Consider the following 23,297-nt stretch of genomic DNA (forward strand, 5'->3'; position numbering starts at 1 on the left):
CCTAGACTTTACTGCTTTTGCCTTTGCCTCAATGTGTCATTTGCATATTTCTTGCCATCACAGTAGAACATTTTCTATGCATACTCTTTGGTTATTTTTGACTGATACCACTACTATAGAGAAAAGTTTTTGTGCTAGTACTGCCTTTCATATTCTTTATATGAACTGGAGCAGTGTGATATTGTAGTCAACGTACAGGTGTCCAGCTCTAGACATTTGCTTTATTTCTCTAAGAGTTTCCTCCTGCATTAAATACTCTTTGGCCTACCTCAAGAATTCTTAATGTGGGGTCTGTGAACTTCTTTTTTAATTATGTTAATAGTTTAAATTCTATATAATTGTCTTTTTTTATAATCCTAGGTAGTAATAAAAATAATTCTTAATGAAATAAAAATTACAGCTTTATTTCAAGGATTGATTTTTTTAATAGTTCTTTCTTTTTTTATATATTTAAAGACATTATTCTGAAAAAGTGTCTATAGGCTTCCCTAAACTGACAAAGAGCTCCAGGACATGACAAAGAAGTCTTTCTAGATGATTTCTAAGGTCTCATTCAGTTTTCTTTATCTGAAAAATGTGAAAGCTGTGTAATCTCTAGTCTCTCTTCTAATCCAAACTTTTAAAAAATATAATAATAGTGCCACATAGGATGGCACTCTGGGATGCAATATGGTATAATGGATAGAGAGCTGACTTCAGAATCAGCATGATCTGGATTCTAATCTTGCCTCAGACACTTATTGGCTGTCACTTAACTGAGTTAAGACAAGCCACTTAATTCTTTAGAGACTTCAGGTTGCAGTGTCTAAGTCTTCCCTGTCTTGACAAATGTAATTTCCTCCCCGGTCATGAGTCAGAAAGCATTTATTAAGCACTTATATGCCAGACATGGTACTTAGCAATACAAATACTATCAAGCATATAATTTTCTGTCTTCAAAGTGCACAAATTATTTTTTAAAGTAAGTTTTAATTCATGTCTTGTTTTTTACAGTATTATATAGTTTTCCTCAGTGTCTATCCTCTTGCTCTCCTTGAAAGTCATCTCATGTGACAGAATGTTTTTAGGGACCAAAAAAAATACATAAAAGAGATAAAAATTAGTACAACAGGGGCAGCTAGGTGGCACAGTGGATAGAGCACCAGCCCTGAAGTCAGGGGGACCCGAGTTCAAATTTGGTCTCAGACACTTAACACTTCCTAGCTGTGTGAACCTGAGCAAGTCACTTAATCCCAATTGCATCAGCAAAAAAAAAAAAAAAAAAAAAAAGTACAACAGAGCAATACAATTAAAAATCTAAAAACATGCAATATATGATGCTTATGAAGAACTCCCATTTATACAACAGGATGGATTAGGAGCATCTTTTCATATTTCTTCTTCTAAGCCTTGCTTCTTTATAATTTTGCAGCATTTACTTTTGGAGTGTGTGTGTGTGTGTGTGTGTGTGTGTGTGTGTGTGTGTGTAATTTTGTGTGTATTTTCTTTCCATTTGCATTGTAGTTATTGTCCATATTTTTATCTTGGCTGTGCTTACTATACTCTACGTCAATTCATGTAGATTGTTCCATGCTTCTCTGTATTCATCACATCCACATTTCTTACAGAACAGTAATATCTCATTGCATTTATGTATTGCAATTTGCTTTGCCATTCCCACATCTATGGGTAACTATTTTGTTTTGAATTCTTAACTATCATGAAAAATGCTGCTATCTATATTTTGTTATATATGGGGACTTTTTTCTTATCAATGGCTCTCTTGGAGTATAAGCCTGGTAATAGAAGCTTTGGTCAAAGGATAGAGACATTTTAATCACTTTTTTTGGCAGTAATTCCAAATTGTTTTCTAAAGTGTTTGTACCAATTTACAACTCAATTTACAATGTCCCAATGTGCCTGCATTTTTTTAGGATAATACACATACATATACATATATGGGTATGTAGTCAAAAAAAGAGTGCTTAGGAGAAAGAAGTAAGAGTAGTGAATGGAGTAAATAGAGTAATAAAAAGATTGATTAAGATATCCTTGTCAAGAAGAGTGGGTTTGATTTGATTAATTTTCTCAGACTAAAAGGTTGAAAATAGGGCATGGGGCCATGCCACAGAGATAGCTAGGAAATGCCTGAGAAATGGGAAAGAAATGGTGAAGTAATTTATAATCAAATTTCGTGGTCCCAGGGAACATTCCTTTAGTTTCAGATGGAGGTGGAGGCTGGAGAGCAGGTGGTATGGCATGATGGTGGCTAGAATAGGTGAATGTAGTCATAAATCTGATCTAGAAAAATATTACAATACATTTTCATATAATTCAACAGTTCAATAAGTGTTTAGTAAGCCCCTAATACATCCAAAGCATTAAGTATACAGAGACAAAACTTTCTCTGCCTTCAGAAAGCTTATACATTTCTGGAAAAATTAAAGTACCTATGCAGAAAAGATAAATATAAAGTTGATTTCATGGAGAGCTGAGCTTAATATAAGCTGAGACTTGAAGGAAAACAAATATTGTATTGTGACAGTGATTCTTAGAGAAAGAGAATGAGGGATGATGTGGTTAAAAGAAAAAAAAAGAAAAGGGAAACAGGAGATGGATTGTTGAGTTTCAGGCCACAACTATTTGTCCTTTTTATAGTATCTGAATAGTGGTAAAATAAGTCTATATTTTGTACACTATTTTATGGTTTATATAGACAATCTTACTTGTTCTCATAGCTTTGAGGCTGGGAGTATAGGTCTTCAATATTGTCAAAATATGTCATGATACATGCAGAAAGAGTTCTGAATTCAGAATTAAAAGGTTTGAGTTCAGATAATTTTTCTGCAATTTCTAGCTATGTCATGGTGATGAATTTTAAATTTCATTTCTTGCTTTGTAAAATGTAAACAAAAATTCTTACACTACCTGACAAGTCTCATGTAGGAAGTGTTAGATAAACTGTAATGTAAATAATTAACTTGGTGTAGTGGAGAAAGTGTTGGACTTGGAGTTACAAAAATTGGCTTCAAATTCAACTTCAGACACTTAATAACTATATGATTATATATGACTTCTCATGGCTTCCCTGTTTCAAAATCGTAGATAGTATTTATGCTCCCTATCTCATTGTGTTGTTGTGAGCAGGACAATGTATAAATGAGAATTTCAATTATTTACATTTTAGAAGAAAAGAAACTGAAGATATCAAAAGGAAATTGATTTGCCAAGAGTCTGACTTGGCTAAGGATGGAAAAAAAAAAAAAACACTTTTTTCATGTTCCTTCTTCAATTGCTATTGGCCAGAAAGAAGAGATTCATATTAACCAACCTTTTTTTTTTTTTAATAACTTTTTATTGACAGAACCCATGCCAGGGTAATTTTTTACAGCATTATCCCTTGCATTCACTTCTGTTCCAATTTTTCCCCTCCCTCCCTCCACCCCTTCCCCCAGATGGCAAGCAGTCCTTTACATGTTGAATGGGTTACAGTATATCCTAGATACAATATATGTGTGCAGACAACCTTTTTGTTAATATGCCTTAATAGTTGTAGGAGTAGATGGTACAGTGATTCATGTGGCCCTCCTGCACTGTAAAGCCGAGTCTCATAATTGAGTTTGAGTTCTAAATCTCAGTCAGAGATTGTAATTTTTGTAGACAGGAGAAATTTAGTTTCAAAATTCATAAATAGCCATTTCACCCTTCCCTCTGTTTCTTTCTCATTTATAATAAGAATCGTTGCCTCATACCTTTATAGAGTTTATAAAATGAAAAGAATTTTATCTCTCTCTCTCTCCTTACAGAAAAATCTGGTCCTTCTTTATACGACATTCACTTCATGGATTATGAACCTAGAGGAGCAAAATAGAACAGAATGCAGCATTTTAAAAACAAAACCCACAAATTCCTTTACATTTTTAATGATAAAAGAAACACAGAAACATATCCATTATATCAGGTTGTAATGCCAACCTACTGTCTTAACACATATAGATAGATTCATGGATTTAGCATGGAAAAGAATATCTGAGCGTTTCTAGTCCAACTTTTTCAATTTACAAATGAACAAATTGAAACTTGATGATGCTCACTTTTTCTCTGAGAATCTAGGAAACTTCTAAGAATACTTTCTCAAAATTATATCACATTTGGTAGAGCTTATATTCAAAACCAAGACACTGAGACAAAGTCTGATCATCCTTTCCATTGCCCTTTTGCTAAAGGATGACCCCTTAGACTCCCTTATTTCTCATTCTCAGCCCAAGTTCTCTTTTACCATTTGACTTCTTTCTTACTTTTTTTAGAACATTTTAATTCAGTTGGTTATAAATTCAGTCATTCCAACTCAGCTGGATCCTAATTCCTGGTTTCAGGATAAATCAGTATTCTTATGAGTCAGTTCCATGTTTCCATCATGTGTCTGCCACTTGTGTGATCCTGCAAGTCATTATATGTCCCCAAGCCTTAGTTTTCTGATTAATTTTCCATTCATCTTCCATAGAAACTTTTCTCCAAGTACTAGAGACCTTTCCCTTTTGGAGAAGGCAGCAGTGTGCCACTTCAGTTATTTGATCTTGCCCACATTAAACACTACCTGGATACAATTTTGTTGTATTGAATTGAATTCCTAGAATACTGCTCCATCTCTTTTTCTAGTAATACTAGCAATAAAATATCTAATGTGTGAGCTGTCCTACTTTCACAGCTTTCTCTCATGAATATATCTAATGGAGGGCAGGATACTGATGGGAACTTTGGGTCCTCACCTACCCACATCTAACTATGATGGTAAAGCCCTGAGCATCTTATTTTCCTTCATCTGAGTTAATAATATGTTGAGCATTTGAGATTCATAGACCAAAAAATGCTATGTTACTGATCCATGGTTTCTTGAATATTAACTGTGATCATTTATTAATGAAATAGAAACCATGTATTTAGAATGCCTGATGTGGTTTAAAACATTACCTTGGAGCAGGCCATTTCTCATCTCTGCTGCTGCTAAAAAATTCTTTTAGCCAGACCAAATGATGACTATATAACACCTGATTTGGACCAAAATTATTTATTTAAATTCTAGATTACTTAATGTAACATAATTACAATGTCACATTAATAATATTAATTTGCATGTTTTAATTTTATTGATTTCTTTTGGTTTTGTGTCACCTCCATTTTCCGACATATTCATGTCTTATTTTTTTCCCAGACAGCAACTTCTTAAAAAGTTCAGTTAAACTAGTTATTTAGTCAATTAACAAGCCTTTTTCAAAATGCTTACTATTAGATAATAGTGCTATGAACTTTGCTAGATTATAGGGATAGTAGAAAGTCAAAGAAAAAGTTCTTGCCTTCAAGGAGCTCACATTATAATGGGGGTGATCAAATTAAAAACATCTATGCACATGCAAGATATATACAGCATAAATGGAAGGTAATCCCAAAGGGAGAGTATTAGCATTTGGGGTTAATTAACCAACATGTTTGAAAAAGACATACTGTGTTCTTCACTAAAAGCCGTTGCAATCTTATGAGCTTCTCATGTCTGCATTAATTTAGCTTATGCCTTCAGAGGAAGGAGTGTGTGTGTGTGTGTGTGTGTGTGTGTGTGTGTGTGTGTGTACCCTTTCAGCAGTCTGGTGCCACCTATGGACCTATTTTCAGAATAATTGTAAATTATTTTAGGGACTTTTAGAAGCATTAAATAAAATAATAGAATTATAACAAAACTAATAAAGTTGAAATAAAGGTGTAATTTTTTTCACATTCAAGTTCATAGATAATCATGGAATTTATCATTTAACCATACCCCAACTTAATGGAGTCCTGTTTAAAGGATTCTCTTTTGTGAATTTGGAAAACAAAACATTCATTTTCCTGTTAATTATGTTGATTTTCTGAAAGGCAAAGTTTTTAAAATATCTCAGTGAATTTTTTTAACAACAGTTAAGAATTAGACACTGTGGATAACTCTGCCTTCTATTGTTTTGTCCCTCATTCTCTCTCTCTCTCTCTCTCTCTCTCTCTCTCTCTCTCTCTCTCCCCTTTTTACCCTCTTCCTCCTCCTTGACTACACGCACACACACACACACACACACACACACACAAGATACCACTTCAGAATAAAACTCTTTGATGATGACAATACCTTAGTGTCCATTCCAGGACTATCAAAAATCTAAGGTTAATTAACAGCATTGTTCACTAGAAATAAAATGACAGTATTTTGGAATTGGGAAAAAACCTCATACTTTATCTCTTCTTTTATTGTCATTTTATTGAAGCAGTTCTTTACCATTTTTAGTACATAGTTTGTAGTGTTCTAAATGACCAGCGCCAGAGAGAATATTTTGTAATTTCAAGATTTTTTTTATTTTTGGAGAACTTCTTATACAATATAGTAGGCCCCATTTCATGCTCTGGAGTTTTGGCAATAATTTGTTTCTCATATTCTCTCTCAATTTCCTTTTTCAAGATGTTCTGGTTCCTGCCATGTTACCAACTTTGGAGATAAGTTCTGCATCTCTCAATCTTTCTCTTTTGACCAACATTTTTTTTTCTTATAGAATGTATAGATTTGAGCCAAACCTGCAGTCAACTTAAGTTTCAGAAATTTATTTAAATAGCATTATGGTCTTGAAAGACTCAAACCGATTTTTCTAGATATTGTGAAGATAGATCACTTATGATGACTGTTTTGTGATGTGAAACAGGAACATTTCACCCTGCTCTTTCTAACTCATGATTAGGTTTTTTCATGTTGAGAGCAATCAAGTATTATAAAGGAAAATATTCTAGGATCAAATTAGTTTATATGTTAAATAATATTCCTTGGTTAAATAGGCATATATCCAGGCATGCTTGTATAAATTAAAGAATTAACTGGAATTTCAGATATTTTTTTCTTAACATCTTGATTTCTAAAACCTTGATCTTTTTAATTCTATTTTTAAAATTCCCATCATGGTCAGATCTGGAAGGCTACTGTTAATTTGTTTTCATAACTTTCACTTAACTGACTTATTTAATATGAAATATAATATCCATACCAATGTCATTTGATGATATAGTTGGATGGTGTGCTCAAATTTTATTCTTGGAAGCTGTTTTAAATATTTTGAATGAATTTAGAAGTCTTTCTCCACCCTTTCGGCTGTGAATTCTTACATGCTGGATTTAAGTGTGCTTCTATGCAAGTTTCCTTTGTGTCTTACGCAAGAAATACTTAACCCAGCATTTCTAGCAAGAGAATCCACAGATAACCCACCTGTAGACTTATTAAATCCATGAATAATGCTTCTAGTCAGCTGACAATTTCACCCTAAAGAAATAGACTATTGAATTCGTGACAGACTTCATTTTATGTGAAAAGGTATATTAACAAAGCTGTAATTTCCAAATATTGCCTGGAATCCAAGAAGCTGGGTACATCTAAAATGGCCAAATTGAGACAGAAGCCTTAACACAAACCTCCAAGGGGTAAAGCATGTGCTTAACATCTGCCCTCTCATTTCTGGAAATGCATATCCCTAAAAGGTCTCACTCTCAATTGTACAGGAGGCCAATAGTTCTGTAAATGGCAAAAGACAGATGTATTTACACCTTCATGATCAGTACCTCCAAGCATCACTATAAGGAAACAGGGCTGACTTTGATAGCAGCTGCACCAAGACTATATAATGGTAAAAGCAGGAGGATATAACCTAGTCCTAACAAGCCACTGTATATTGTCCCTGACTGATTCTTCTTTCTCTGGAATTCACCATTTGGAGGAACCTATATTTGTTCTTCTGTACAGGAGTCACTAATGTAAAGAATCTCCCTAATCTATGGATGGTAAGAATAAGATTGAGAAAGACCTAGTCTCTATTTTAACTTTTAATTTTTCATCTTCCATTGACATAAATCTGCAATTGAGAATTGTTAAGTAGAAATCCACAGATGCTTGCCTCAAACATGTGTATAAAATAAGTGATAAGAAAATAGTAGATTGATTATTTTAGTTTTTTTTTTAGAAAAAAGAGAATGTTAATGATGTTATCCTCGTCAAGATACCCGCCTTCATTTCAGAGAATCTAAATACCCTGAAATCTTACTTGGCTGCCAAGAACTAGAGAATTCTAGGATTTAGAAGGTGATAACTACCTCATAGAAATTGAGATGTGCAAAAATTGAGACAATTTTTCTTTCTTCCTTTTCTTCCTTATCAAGATATAATTTTTATACTATTGCTTCCATTGAGTTGCAGGATAATATTCTAGTAGATAGATGACTTCAGGAAGATAGGAAGTCCAGCTCTATTGCTGCCATGGACTGGCTGTAGACTCTGGACACTATTACCTGCAAATCTTTGAGGCAATTCCAAAATACTCATTTGCAGAAATTGAATTTGTAGAAGGAATTCCTTCAACTGGGAGTTTATTGTATCAGTAAAATCACAGATCCCACCCTATTCCTATCACTTTTCTTACTAGGTTTTTCATTGTTAGAACCAAACACGAGAAGTTTTCCTTTTGTTTTCATTCATGAATTGCCTTAGCTTGAATACAACAAATAGCACTTTATTTACTTCACAGAGCAAGTGAAGTTTCAGTCTTGCCCTAGAGAATTTAAGGGGGGAGCCCATTAAGAACTTTGGTCTTTTTCTTTCCATCTCTCCACAGGTCTTTAATTCCATTCTTTCTCTGCTACATTCTTGAGCTATTTAAGTCATACTTTTCATTTATCTATCAATTCTGTTGAAAGTGATACAAATAATAAAATCTAGACAAGTGCTGAAGAAGATTTCTTAGTCTAAAAAAGCAAGGATAACTGAAGACACATTAACAGTCCCATACCAGCAGGTTCACTTTTGCTTACCTGAAGTTTTATCCTAATCTGAGGCCAAAATATTGGAATCACTATAATAACAGTTTTAGTGGTTAGATTTCTGAAATGCTCTGCCTTGCGTGATATTAGAAGAAGAAAACTGCATCTTCTTATTTCTTAATCCCTTTGCTACCATCCCAAGAAATTCTTATGGGTTTTAATAGCTGAATTTTAAATGTTTTGATTCAACATGTCAAGTCATAGCCAATATATTCATTTTATTAGGATGCCTGCATAGTAGCAGGCTTACATGTATAGCATAAGCTAGAGTTTGACTTTCCAACTTCTTTACACCAAACTAGTGTAATGTACATTAAGCATGCTACCACCCTAGGTACTTTCTTGAATGCAGCCCACTGTATACTATACTACATATTAGCAGGCATTATTTTCTGTCACAGAAGTTAGTATCTTTTTACGTTACACTATTCTGCTTTAAGTGACTATCTGGTGTATTTCTGAACCAATTATAACACAGAACTGTATGAGATTTTAAAACTTCTGGCATTCTGATTTTTGCCAAAAATACCTGTGTTTTTGTTCCTGCAGTGATATTCTTCAAAGTTAGTGGCTTTCACCTAGAGAATGCTGTATTCTTATAATAGAAGTCAATGAAACTTAGTTTTAGCTCAGTCTTAATCCCTAATCAAGCACTCCAGATTTGCTTTTTACTCTGTATGAGAGGTTTTATCTTAATAGACCTCTTTTTAAAATTAGCAAGTACTTTTTGAAGGATCTTCCACACTGCTGATTCCTGTGAGAATGTATGTGCCAAAAGTCATATTAACTGGACAGAAGATACATATGTACACTAAGGATGATTGGAAGTATTTTGAAATGGTCATGGGAAGAGTTAGGGCTTTGTAGTCTGTCTTCCTTCACATGTTATCAGTGAATTTCAAATATTGGATTGCCTTTAAATTACAGCAAGATATATGCTCAAGATATACTGCAACATATCTAACATATATAGGACTGCTTGCCATCTAGGGGAGGGAATGGAGGGAGGGAAAAATCGGAACAGAAGCGAGTGCAAGGGATAATGTGGTAAAAAAAATTACCCTGGCATAGATTCTGTCAATATAAAGTTATTATAAAATAAAATAAAATATATATACATAAAAATATATATGCTCAAATTGAAAGGAAATCACTGATGGCAATCATAGAAAAGGAAATTAAAAGTAAATGTCTCCTTCTTTGGAAACAATATATTTTTCTTTGATTTTTTCCAACAATGAGCCTATATGTTTGTTACCACCTCTCTCATAAAACTACTTCTTGGGCATTGATTTCAGTGGTCTCTTGCCAATGCAGTGAGACATAGGACTTTTTGTAGAAATAGAACCAACCCCCCTTTTCCCTTCAGAAAAGTTTTACAAGTGATTCATTTATTTGTTTGAAATTCAGTTCATCTCCACTTATTCCTTTTCCCTTCCCCTTTCCCTCTTTTTCCCTCCTCTTTTTTCCTTCTCCTGTCCTCCCCTCCCTTCTTCTGCCCTTTTCTTTTCCCTTCCCCTTTCTGTTCTCCTTTCCCTTTTCTTTCCCTTTTCCTTTCCCTTTTCTTTTTCTCTTTCCCTTTTCTTTTCTCTTTCCCTTCCCTTTCCCTTTCTCTTTTTATGCCTTTCTTCCTTCTAAAAAAAGAAGGAAATGTAAATTACAATACCTGGTCCTTTGACATTTAAATTTTCCATCTTATGGACTTTGGTTCCCAAAAAAATCTTCCACATGTTGAATGTATTCTGAGATCACAAAAGTTATTAGTCTCTCCTACTTACCATTTGTCCTACAATCCAAGAAAGTGAGTGCTGACAATGCCACAAGCCTCCTAAACAAGGAACAACAAAATCAAATTAGCAGTAAATCAGAATTAAAGCTTGGGAAAGACATGAAGAATCATTCATTTGTATATGTGTGGAAAATGAATCTGTTTCAATTGCTGGTCATCAGAGATTGGCACGCAGAATTCATCACAAGCATGATGGTTCTGAAGTTCATCCGTAAAGAAACATGAGCAACTTCATTTCTTTATTATTTTGAACAAGATAGCCTACAGCTTTTCTTTAGAAATTCAACTACTCATAATATTTACACTTGGTCATTTGCTGTTCTATCAAATAGCAAGGCCTGATTTCTAAGACAACTGGATTAATGATGGGGATATTTTAAATATTCTGTATTTCTCACCAAAACTTGAGTCTTAGCCTGTCCATTAAATATTTTTCTTTCAGCAAAGTTGACTGTTATTGTTCTTACAATTACTTGGCACTGAACATAGTGTTGGAGAACGTCAATGTCTTTTCTAATATTCAGCATTTTTTTGCCTATAGTATTTGTCTTAGTCTTTCAAAGTATGGCCTGTATTATGGCCATTCCAGTATGCATATTCATAAATGTGGCCCATACTTAAAATGCATCAGGATTTGGTGCAGAAGACTGTTCCTTACTATCAATTAGAATAGCTGAAACCATCTGAAAAGTTTGCACACCAGTCTTCAAATTATTTTTCCATATCCTACCAATAACTCTAAAGTAAATGGCTAAATCTTAAGTTTTGGATCTCTTGATCTCATTCTATACAGTATGATCCTCTCCTTCCAGTCTTGGAATCCAGTTAGATCAGATATTTATTTTCTATGTAGAAAGTAATTAGTCCTTATTGGGTAGGAGTCCTGATCATTTAAAAATAAATACCTATTTGATGCTGATATGCTAGTTCTCAAGATCTAGGAATACTTTAGTTTGAGTTGACTAGAGTTATATAGAGTTGCCTATATTACATCCTGACTTACCCTAAATCTAAAGTGCAGCTGGTTTGCTGTTAGACAAATTAAACAAAACAGCTGGATCTTGGACTTGTCCTTTGTGACTTCAGATTTTCATTCTTTTGCTTTTGATGAAAAAAGATGAAGCAGCCACTTTCAAAAGAACAGCTGACACTTCCTACAAAAAAGTCAGTAAATATGTCAATTACCACAGCTCTTTGGAGTTCAACAGGTCTCCTTTTACATATGGCAGTGGTCCAGGTTAATGAGGAGGGGGAAAAAGGGAAGACATACTGTGCTCAATGAATGGTTGTTCTCCAAGCCCTCCCCACTTTTTAGGGCCATGTGAGTTCTGGCTCCTTTGGCACACTGGGCATTAAAGAGAGGTAGTGTTGATGGCTTTCTTACGTTTGTATAAATATGATCATCCTAAGGGAAGCTAGATCCCTAGTATTATATTAGTGCTCTGCTTAACTTAGCTTCTTAATACAAATATACAAATAAAAAGCAATCAATATTTAGAAAATCAAAGACAATATATGTATATTCATGTTATATTTTTAGATTATTAGAGGAAAGAGAGCAGACACAGAAGTCACAACATTGATAACATATTACTGCCTAACAAGAAACTGGGAATATTGATACTGACTTTACATATAACTGTCATCTATTCTTTCAAAATATGTTGGTTTCATCTTCTTTCATGGTGCCAGAAGATTAAAAATCCAAAGTCACAAAGAGTAAGTCAAAGATCCAGCTGTTGCCATCATCTTGTAAACATGAGATTGTGAGTTGGGTGCAGGGTAGTGATATTGGTATGGTGAACTTGAACCCCAAATGTTCTTTGTCAGCCTAGGCAACCCAAGTCAGAGAGACACCTGGATTTCTAGAGTTCCACATTTGCTTTGATCAGTGAACTCGACAAGAGATGACTACCTTAGTGTTTAGGAAATAATGCAGCAAAGAAGAATAATTCCTTTCCAAATCTAGTTAGTAGAGTCAGAAAGTAAGACTTGCTTTGTAGTTAGTGTTGGGACATAGGAAAATTGGATTTAACTGGTGGTTTTATGATAGCTTTGCTGGCTGTACACTTGAACCCTTTAGTTCGGGACTGGTTATTTAGATGATGATCTCTTGATTTATTTTCATACCTTCTATTGCATTAAGGCTATTTATATGTTTCCTCTATTCGTCAATGGGTACTTGTAGACCAAGGATGCTATAATCTTACTTTTTTTTTTTTTTTTAGTGTTTACACAGTAGTTAAAACAGTACACAAAGCATTCTTATTAAGTTACTGCACTAATGAATTATGAAGTAACATCTTTCATTTGTAATTGTCTTCTGATTTTTTAAATATCAACTGCTGTATATTTATATCAAGAAGAGCTCTGGGTTTTCTGTTTTTAGTTGCTTATAGCTACTCTTTTTTAAAAAAAAATCTTAATCTTTAATTTGCTTTTTTTATGCTTTATCATCTCTGCCCCTTTTTTGGTATCCTCTCTGCCAAAATCTGATGTTCTTGCCATCAGAATTACTCCATGCTGTAGCAATATTTTGCTGTGTTTTCACTTTCTATGGGCTCACAAAGCACCAAGAAACTAAAAGTAACTAACAGAACTATTGAAAAATAATTTAGATAGAAGTTTAGTGAGACTTTTCACCTATATCTTATAATATTCGCCTCTACCTCTCCTACTTTTTCAAATGCCAGCAAGGTTATATAATATGGAAGTTTTGATTTACTTGAAATTCCTACTTTTATGTATAAGAATTGTGTTGTATTTTGCTGTGATTAGGATATTGTGTAATAGAAATGCAAGTTAGATTCAATTCTGGCATTTGATTTTGCATCCTAAGTTGTATTTAAAACAATTGACTGTGGTTTTATTTTGCTGCTTTCTAAGTTAGTCCATAGAGGATTAGTGGTAGGAAGTAAATGTCTTGCAACACTATTAAGCTGCATGCTAATTTCCTGGAGTGCAACCAAAAAAACAGGGACAGAAAATCATACTTAAAAGCTTGTTACTTTACCTTAAATTTGTCCCTTCTGCTCAGCAGAACTCTTCTTTTTCTTATCAACATGCAGCATTTTATGGAAAGTTTTGTGATTTCCAGGCAACCTAAGATTGCCATTAGGGAACAACAATAGCAAAATGCAGGCCATTCGTTATTATGATAAATTTGATACTTAGCTATCTTTAGTCAGTTTTAAACATTTCATGATGCATATCCACACATCTGTTATTATTGACACTGCTACTATTTTCTCCATCTGATTATTGTATTTTACTTGAATATTGTTTGAAGGGCCCTTAGCTATGGATTGCATCTGACTTTATCTTGGGAATCCTACATGAGTGCTAAAGAAAAAGGGTAAAAATAGAAAATTCTGACACTTCTTGATTACATGAAACCCAAGGATATCATTGGAATATTGGCAGGGGCTTTGCAAACAATTAACTTATTTGGATATTTTTATGCTTAATCCTTAACAGCATGATGTACACTGTACTTGTTAATGTTAATAAGTTTTCATCTAATTTTTTGTGCATTTTTCCCCCCTTTTACATGAAGGCCTTATCTGTTTGGAGCGGGGTGTTTTTCCATAAAAGCTCCATGGTGAGTCCCAGTTCACTCCCCGCATGCCTAATTCATTTGCTGTACTCACAGAAAGCAACCCTGTTTTGTAGTTTTGTTTTCAATTGCATGGACTGATTCACAGCTGGAGGCACTGCAAAAGTAGTTTTTAGGTGGGGAAATGACTGCTAACATTCACTTTTGAAAGGCAATCTTTTCTGAGTCTTAATTATGTCATACCAAAAAAATAACCTTTGTATCTTGCTTTAAAAAGAAAAAAATATAGTAGAACCCCTTTATATTTTCTCAGGAATAATAAGGGTGAAACTTTCATTACTATGGTGCAAGCTGTACCTTGTACATCATAGTAGATGCAGAGAAGAGATTCTGGATTTTTTGTTTAATGAAGTTATGGTATGATTCAATAGAGAGATTCTGCTGAATTTTCCTTGCTTTAGCACAGAATTATATTTCCATTTTGAGGCTTTTAGGTATAAATAAAAGAGAATTAAAATTAAGGCTCCAAAGGGAAAATAGAAAAAGAAAATGCTGAAAAATTCAAAATAATACATGTTTATAATACTTTAAATGAAATGTCATGCTTTTGTATACTGATCAGTACTAAAAATTGTGAGAATTTATGTTTACTATAAAGTTACATAAAGGAAAAATGAAGTTATTTTGAAAAATTCATATAGTTCTTCATTGCATTAAAAAAAAAGAATTAGAATAATGTAGAAGAGCTATGCACAATGAAATGGACTTTAATATATTAGGGTTTTTATTTTTTCAGCATTAGTCATTTGGTATTCCAAATGTATGGGAGAGATTTACATGTATAATTTGCATAACTGCTAATAGGAATTTTCCCATCACCCTGTTAGGATGAAACCAGTGTCCTTAGTGTGTCTCCCTAGGAAAAGAGAAATGTTTTTTCTAAGGTAGCCTGTAATCAAATAAGAACATATTTAAAAGGTTAGATGTTGCAGATATTTGAACTAATGTCAAAAAAGGCTTGGAATATATAGGAATGAAAATAGAATTTTCCTTCACAACTAAGTAGTTATAAGAAGGATATGTAAAGCAAAGATAGTTTTAATAACTTCCCAAGGCATAAGAATACTTGTTAAATCAGAGCTCTTAGGCTTATATGGATTAAGAATAACAAAAAATGGCATGAGTAGAATAAAAGCCTTTCAATCATTTAAATTGTTATATGAATATTCTTAACTGACATCATTCAGTTTCTCTAGGGTATACTAAGCATATATGTCTGGTCAGTAAAACTGGTATTGAAAATGGGTCCTGAAAAACCAAACTGAACCAAACTAAACAAAAATTACTCTCAACAATGAACTTCCTCATTAGTTTTTGGGAAGGAACTTGGAATTTAAATTCATCTTAGACTGTATAACTTCTAAGTACAAAGGGGGACAAAAACCAGCATAGTAATATTGATGGAGAAGCAAATGTTGTGTGAAATAAGAAAGGACCGTTCGATCCAAAACTTGTGAGCTCTTCGAACTTAAAAAAAGGCACTTGTCAACCAGAAATGATTTTGAGCTGAAACAAGATTAAAAGAGCCAGATTAAAGAAAGGGATATATGAAATATAGGAGTCTTTTAAATCATTGCCTGTCTTTCAGAAGACTGCCTTGTGGTTTGTTTGATGCCATCGTTAGCACACGAGAAACTCGTTTTTACTCACTTATGCAGAGTTGGAGAGAACAAAAAAAGCCCTCTTTAAAAAGTTTCTTTGCCTTGCAGTGCATGTTTTTTCCATTAAGCTTTTAATGAAACCTCAAATTATGGCAGCCAAATGAATATAGATTTGACAGCTTCTTACATGTTGTTTCTAAGAGTTTCTTTGTTTTAATAGGTTTTTTCCCCCTCTTTTTTCTTTTTCTTTTCCTTTTTTTTTTTTTTTTTTTTTGGCTATTTTCTCAGTATTATTGATCACTCAGCTTGGAGAGTATGTTTTTATTTACTAATCTAAAGTGCAAATTATGCTAAATAAGTTAATGCAAGGTACTTATATGAGAAAAGTGAACCCAAAGTGAAAATTATGCTAAATAAATAAATGCAAGGTACTTGTATGAGAAAAGGGCCATTTTTTTTTTTTTTTTTTTTGGTTTTTTGAGATTTTCACAAACCAAAATGTAAATTTCATATACTATTTTCTAAGGAGTAATGGAGCAGAGAATGAATGAAGTTGTCCAAGGAAGTTTTGGCTTTTGATAAATAAACTTTTCATGTTCTTCTATCTGATACTATATTCATTTGCTCATCAAATGGGTCAGTTTTAGTTTAGTTCAGTAAAAAACTTTTCTGGTAAGAACACTTTTTAGTCCTCTTTGATTCATCAGTGTTGATTTCAGAAGAATGTATCTTTAAGTTAACTTAGCTGATCATTGTGCATAAGTTTAATGTGATCACATAAGAACGAATAAAAAAACAAATAAGGAAAATCAGTGTATATTTTTAAGTGTAGATCTAAAAAGAAATAATGATTATGATTATTTTCAATGACTACTTTAAATGTTGTTTAAAGGGTACATACAATGAGACTAGTGCTGTTTAATTATTACTGTTTGAATAAATTTTTAAAACCTTAAAAATATGTGAAATTTATTTTTTGAAAATAGTTTTGTATTCATATGTTCATTTCTATATTTATATGCAGATACATTTACCCATTTGATGAGACTCTTGAAACAAAACTATTTGAAAGGCATGATATCCATTTAAACAATATATTTATAGATGTTAAATATATTACTTAATGGCATATAAGCAATTATAGTCAATTTTGCTATTTCTTTTAAATCAGCTTTGAAATAGTATTTCATTTGTTAATAATGTTTTTGCAAAATGTAAAAGTATCAGGGAGAATAAACATTTTATTTTAGTTTTGTGTTTCTAGATTTATTTAGTTCCATTTTGTTAAATGGTATGTTTTTTTTTTTAATATTTGCTTCTTTATTTTGTGTTTTTCTTTTCTTTTTTATTTGTTGACTGTTAACAAAATGTTTAAAGAAATCAGTGTTTCTGTAGGATATCTTAAGCTCTCTGGGAGAGAGAAACATTTCTTTTCTTGGATAATAGAAATATTGAATTTAGTTTAAGTATGTACTTTTTTTATTTTATTCATACTCATCAAATAAAATTTTAATCTCTAAGAATAATCTGTGCATCTGGTTGAAAGAATTATGCTATTATCCTATCGTTTTTATGAGCAAACATTTACAGTTTTCCTAGTTAGCCCATATTCAGTAAAGCCAAGTATAAAGTATAAAAAACAGAGAGAATCCATAAATTAATATTTAAGCTTTTATATGAAATACAATAAAAGGAAAATGGACTTGAGTATATTAACTAGGAGATACCATATCACAGGGCAAGGGAGCATTTTAATAAGTATTTTTCCTTAGTTTTACAAAACAAATCTTAAATATATTGACTCATTTCTTTTGGTGTTTTTAGAAAGGGATAGAAACAGTGCCTCCATCTTTTCTATTGGTTTTTGCCATTTTTGTGTTTATCCCAGCAGGGCATAGGGACTCCTGTCTGCTTTTTGTGTCATGCATGCACTTAGTGGGTATGTCTCCTTCAATGGCACATGGTAATTTCATCCAGAAAAAAAGGAAATTTTTTTTTTCTAAAATGTTAAAGTTATTCTTGTTACAGAGTTGAAAATTTCTCCCATATATTTGTATTTGGATGTGAAAAGGGGAAAAGAAAAACAATAGTAGGAGAAACTTAGTATCTAAGTTTACTTGATCACCTTCAAACAGTAAGAACCAACATGGGGGGCAGGGGGAGAACAGATTTCAATAATTTCTCTAAATGACCCACTCAGTAATGCTAATATCTCCATAGCTCCTTTTTTTTTTTTTAAATAAAGAGTAATTCTCATAGCTGTATAGTCAGATAGATATTCAGAAAAATCCAAAGTCTTTTATTTCAAGTCTAGTTTCCCCTTTTTCCCTCCCTTCTTTGAGAATAGTGCTCTGTCACCATAGATTTGGTAAATATGGTGATTTAGATTTGTGACTTTGAAGTGGTAAAAGTTGTACTGGTGCACATGTTGCTTTGGGTTTGCCTCAAAAATTAAGCCAAACTTGCCTTTTAATTTTTGCACATGGGATAATTTATGAGGTACTGACAGGTTAAGGGGCAGCAAAGAGCAGTAGTTTATAGTCAAAACAAGCCTCGTCACCACCTATGTTCATCATGATGTTTTGTTCTCATTTAAAAATTCAAAAAAGGTGGAATATATTCAGTAATAGGTAGAATTCATTTCTAACAATCTTCTCCAAAATCCTATTTGGATACAAGTGATGTTTTCTTAATGTTTAATTTATTCATTATTTTAACAGAGCAAAAGGCAAGAGGTTTGCAGAAGAGACAAAACTTCCAAACACTTCAAGTTTTGAAATTATTGTCTAATGGAAAATGTTTTATGTTGGAATTTGTCAAATTCTCCTTATTGGAAGAATAAGACATGAAAAAATAGGAAAAATATTTGGATCAAAATAATTTTTCAAAGGAGTGGTTGAATATTTTTTTAATTTTTAAAATTTTTTTTAAAATACAGAATTTTTTAAAATAAGCCATGCTAAATGATTTAACTGTCATTCATTTTTTTTACAGAGTTTCATTTTTCTATCTATGAAAGACTATTTTGAAATAGAAACATTTGGCAGTGTGGAAACAAACACTTGCCCATAATAATGCCCTTGTCAGATGTTAGTTTAAAAATCCTTTGCCCTCCTGAACCACGCAGCTTTGTCATTTCCAGACACCTTTGAATTGACTCAAAAAGGTGGAATTATATCAGTGTTTCCTTCTTTGGGGTGTTGTGATTCAAGAAAGAGTTTGACAGTAATAATAGAAATCTCTCATTTATACACTGTGACTTTTTCTGGCTTCTTTTCTTAAGGCAATCCTGGGATGATTCTGCTTTGCTGAAGTAAACTCTTATGTAGTCATGATGATGGGAAGACCTTAATTAAATCAGTCCTTTCTATAAGTATTCTACATACCCATTCCCCAGCTGTGTTGTGGTACAGGCAGTAAGCAATGTTCAGAGAAGCCAACACTTTTGATCATCTATTGAACACTGATTGTGGGATCTGTCAATACAAAGAAATACCAAAACAAATACTAAGAGCTATTGATGTACCTTTAAGATTCCCCTTTAATCTCTGCTGGAGTCAGTGAGCATCTGTAAGTGATAATTGTTTTGATGGGGGTGGGGGTATTGACGTAGGGGGCGTTGTTGGATGTGAGAGAACTAGTAATATTCAAGACTTTGGAAACATTGGAGAGTTCAGTTCTTGGCATCATTTGATTAAACTGAAAGACCCTCTAGTAAACTCACAGAACTTAAAAAAAAAATTCTGGGGGTAGATTGATGCTCTTTGAATACTACCTTCTCCATTACATTTTTGCTCTTTGTTTTACTGGTTCTCTGTAGAAAAATAAATTTGCCCAAATCTATACTTGCAGATTTTTGATGACATGCTTTTGTGAAGAAGCAAGTGTGTTTCCTCTTTTTTCTCTGTGTGTATGCACACATGGCATGTAACCTGAAGCCATGGTGAAAAAATGAATAGTTAAGTTGTTAATTTAAATCATTCTCTCCCATACCCATCCCTAACCCTCCACCCTGCTATGTGTTTTCTTTGATCTCACTTTTGTGAAGAAGTTCAGTTTGATTGTTGTCTAGGAACTGAAGTATAGAGGGAGTGGCCCTTGGAGTATATCCTGAACCTATAGGTATTTGCAAGTTCCTAGCTTAAAATGATTGAATTATCATTATCTCTTCTCCCCTCAATGATAAATAATATTTAGGTTTTTTCCCCATCCACAAAACAAAAACGGAAATTTAAGGCCTCCTTTTGCTCTTTATGCAGACCTAAGTTTAACAGCTTTATTTTTAATTTATTCTAAATTAATAATAGTAACAAAAACTTACATTTTCGTAATACTCTAAAACTGCAAGAACAACAAACTTGTGTGATGATTATTTTGTTTAGTTGTTTCTGTCAAAAACCCTATTTGGGATTTTGTAGGCAAAGATTACAGTGATGGTTTGCCATTTCCTGCTCCAGCTCATTTTATAGATGAGGAAACTAAGGCAAACAGGGTTGTGATTTGCCCAATGTCACATATAAAGTCACTTTAGGTTTAGTGCTGTATCCGATGTGAAATGGAGCTGCCCTATGAAATAGTTATTGTTGTAATTATACATATTTATAAATGGATAAACTGAAGCTAAGAGAAATAAAATACTTGGCCCAAGATTACTCAACAAATGCTGAGACCAGGATTTGATCCCTTTATCATAGATGTTTAGAGTGAAAAAAGTGATGGTTCAAAATAGTGGGACAGGTAGGACTAGTCAGGTCAGAATGTAGGGTTGGTAACAAAGCTCTCCTTCTCTAGAATATGTGCTTTTCTGCTGCTGCTGACATTGCCCACTGCAATGAGATATTGGAATTGGGACTTTCAGAAGATACAATGTAGAATTTACAAGATTTAAGGAAATGAAATATAAAGGATTTGAGCTAAATGGAGTAGGGAAACTCACTCAAGTGACAGATACGTGTCTTTTTTTCTTTTCTTTTCTTTTCTTTTTTCTTTTGCAAGGCAATTGGAGTTAGGTCACATAGCTAGTTAGTAACTGATAAGTTTCTAAATATTTTTTGTGCCTTTCTTGTAGGGAAGAAAATTTAAAAAGAGAGTTCCCCCTCACTTGAGATCTCTTTCACAGACACAAGAAAATATCCAGGTTCTAAAGTAGCTGGTAGAGGATGTTGTACTCCCCATAATAGAATGTGGAATGCTTAATGGTTTTTTTTCATTCTTTGTACTTTTTTCCCACCCCCTTTTAGCAGTGTGTGTTTGAATTAGTTTTGATTTGAATTTAATGTGTTTGATTTTAAATAAATGGTGAATTTCCTATCATTTTCCTTTATCACATGGAATTCCAGAATCCCAGATCAAAAACTTGAATACCTGTGTGCTAGTCTTTTCTAACATCATGAATCAACTGGATAGCATTCCCAATAAATAATCCTCCAATTTATGGGAAAATGATCCTGTGAAGAAAGAGACTTAGCTTGAGATGTTGCTTTAAGGGTTTAGAAAGCCCTCTTCTTCTATTATCCATGAGAGGGATATTGTATGATATTATACTTACCTTATAGTTGAGAAGATAAGAGTGACTTGGCCAGCATTACTAAAGAAATGTCTGCAAATTGGCTCTCCCTAGTGCTAATCCCAATAGACCATACTCATCCCTGATAAAATTTACCCTTTTTCATATCTAAGAATGTTGCCAGTAAGGTGCAGAGTCTTCTCTCTGCCAGATATGGTGTAGTAGAAATTGTTCTATATAAGAGAGTCACAGGTCATGAATTCAGATCTCAGCCTTGTCTCCTATAGCTTTACCTTGGGCAAATTTCTCAGCTTCAGTTTCATTTTCTATAGTGAGAGTTTTGGTGTACATGGCCTTCAAATTCTCTTCTATCTTTAAATCTATGTCCTATTTCTTTCTAGTCATACCACAAATTCCATGGTTGTCCCAATGGTAGCCTATCTTAGTTTAGGTGTATCAAAGACTGTAAGTGATGTTCTGAGCATGGATTTAGTTTTAGTTTCAGGGATGGCTTGAGTCAATTTGACACAATTGACAAATGGGAAATGCAAAAAAAAAAAAGTTTCTCTCTGATGGAGCTTATCAGACACTCAAGAACTCCCATGAATTCTGGTTCAAAAAAGGAAATATCCTGCAGTCTGTGAAAGCTAGCCAGGTGCTCAGCATCCAAATGTTTTCTCCCATTTTAATTTTACAAGATTGTTACTGTCCTCAGAATAAGATTTTTAAAAATCTGTTAGTGCTTTATACCATAGAAGTGAGTTGGAAGTAGAAGTGAGGTGGCAAAAGCATTTGATAAAAGGAGAATATGACAGCACATTTGGTGCTGCTACCATGGACTTGAGACTTGTGTTCCAGTTCTACTTCTGGTGATTTACCATCTGAGAAACCTTGGACAAAACCTCTTTATCTGTTTGGTCTTTATAAAGAAGAATATTGAATTAGATGATATCTGACAGTCCCCTAGACTCTGATACTTTGTAATGCTTAAATCTATGAGCCTTACACGAGTGGAAAACTGAGAAGTTGAAATTACTTCAAAGATGATCTGATTCATAGGAAATGGGTAAATGCCATAAGCTATACAAAAGAAATAAGGAAATGCAGAAGAAGGGAATGTGGGAGAGGGGGAAAGAATAAGAAAGGTTCTATTAGTATCCCTATTTTATAAATAAGAAAATTAAGTTTGAAAGAGGTTTAGTTATTTGCTAAATCCTGTTTGTGGCAGGATTTGCAATCAAGTCTTCCTGACCCAGACTTAAGCACGTTGTCACCTATCCCACTTTGCCTCCAAATAAGATAATGATATATATCTCAAATGATTGTGTAAAACTTCTAATCCAAGGGGTAAAGCCATAGCTGAATCTAAACTGAATCAGTGCTAAAGAAAGTAAAAAATATAAAAGAGTTTTAGGAAAGGGAAGAGAATCTGCTATTAAGACAGCCAGGTAAAAAGGTGGGTCTTTTTTTGGAGAAAGTTTGGATATGGAAAGGAAAAAGATGCACTTTCTTGGGGGTAGATAGAATAAGATATTGGTCTGCATTTGTCCATAAATCATATAGGAAACAAAGATTCTGTTTGGGTGCCTTAGTCAGCCAGAAGCCTTCAGCCTTTACTTTAGTCTTTAACCACTCTGACTAGTAACAGACACATCATTTTCAAGGAACAAGGAGGGAAAAATAAATACCAAATAGGAAGACTAGCAAATGTAATTGCATATCATTAGATCTACTACATGCACATTGTCTGTGCCATTTTGAATGAGAACATTTTTGGGGTTTCATTCTGTGCAATCTGGTTATTTTGGTACTCAGTATTATGGGTGTATGTGTTGTCTCCATTCTCTTCTATCTCCCACATATTGCCAACCCCACATCCTGTATTTCCAACTTGAAAACTGAAATTGAATGATGAATGATTTTGTTGTTATTGTG

At 33.4% G+C, this 23,297-nt stretch overlaps 1 protein-coding gene across 6 annotated transcripts in view; it reads left to right on the plus strand.

The window, feature by feature from the left end:
• BCAS3 (BCAS3 microtubule associated cell migration factor) overlaps positions 1–23,297 on the plus strand; it is a 787,317-nt gene that overhangs the window by 351,425 nt on the left and 412,595 nt on the right. For 2 of the 6 annotated variants that reach the window (XM_051994106.1, XM_051994105.1), the window contains exon 17: positions 14,196–14,240. The exons of the other annotated variants lie outside the window; for them this stretch is intronic. In XM_051994106.1, the coding sequence (XP_051850066.1) occupies positions 14,196–14,240 (45 nt within the window). The remainder of the gene's footprint in view (positions 1–14,195; positions 14,241–23,297) is intronic. 6 annotated transcript variants of the gene reach the window in all.

The sequence above is a fragment of the Antechinus flavipes genome, chromosome 4 (assembly GCF_016432865.1).
Source record: "Antechinus flavipes isolate AdamAnt ecotype Samford, QLD, Australia chromosome 4, AdamAnt_v2, whole genome shotgun sequence".
Taxonomy (NCBI): Eukaryota; Metazoa; Chordata; class Mammalia; order Dasyuromorphia; family Dasyuridae; genus Antechinus; species Antechinus flavipes.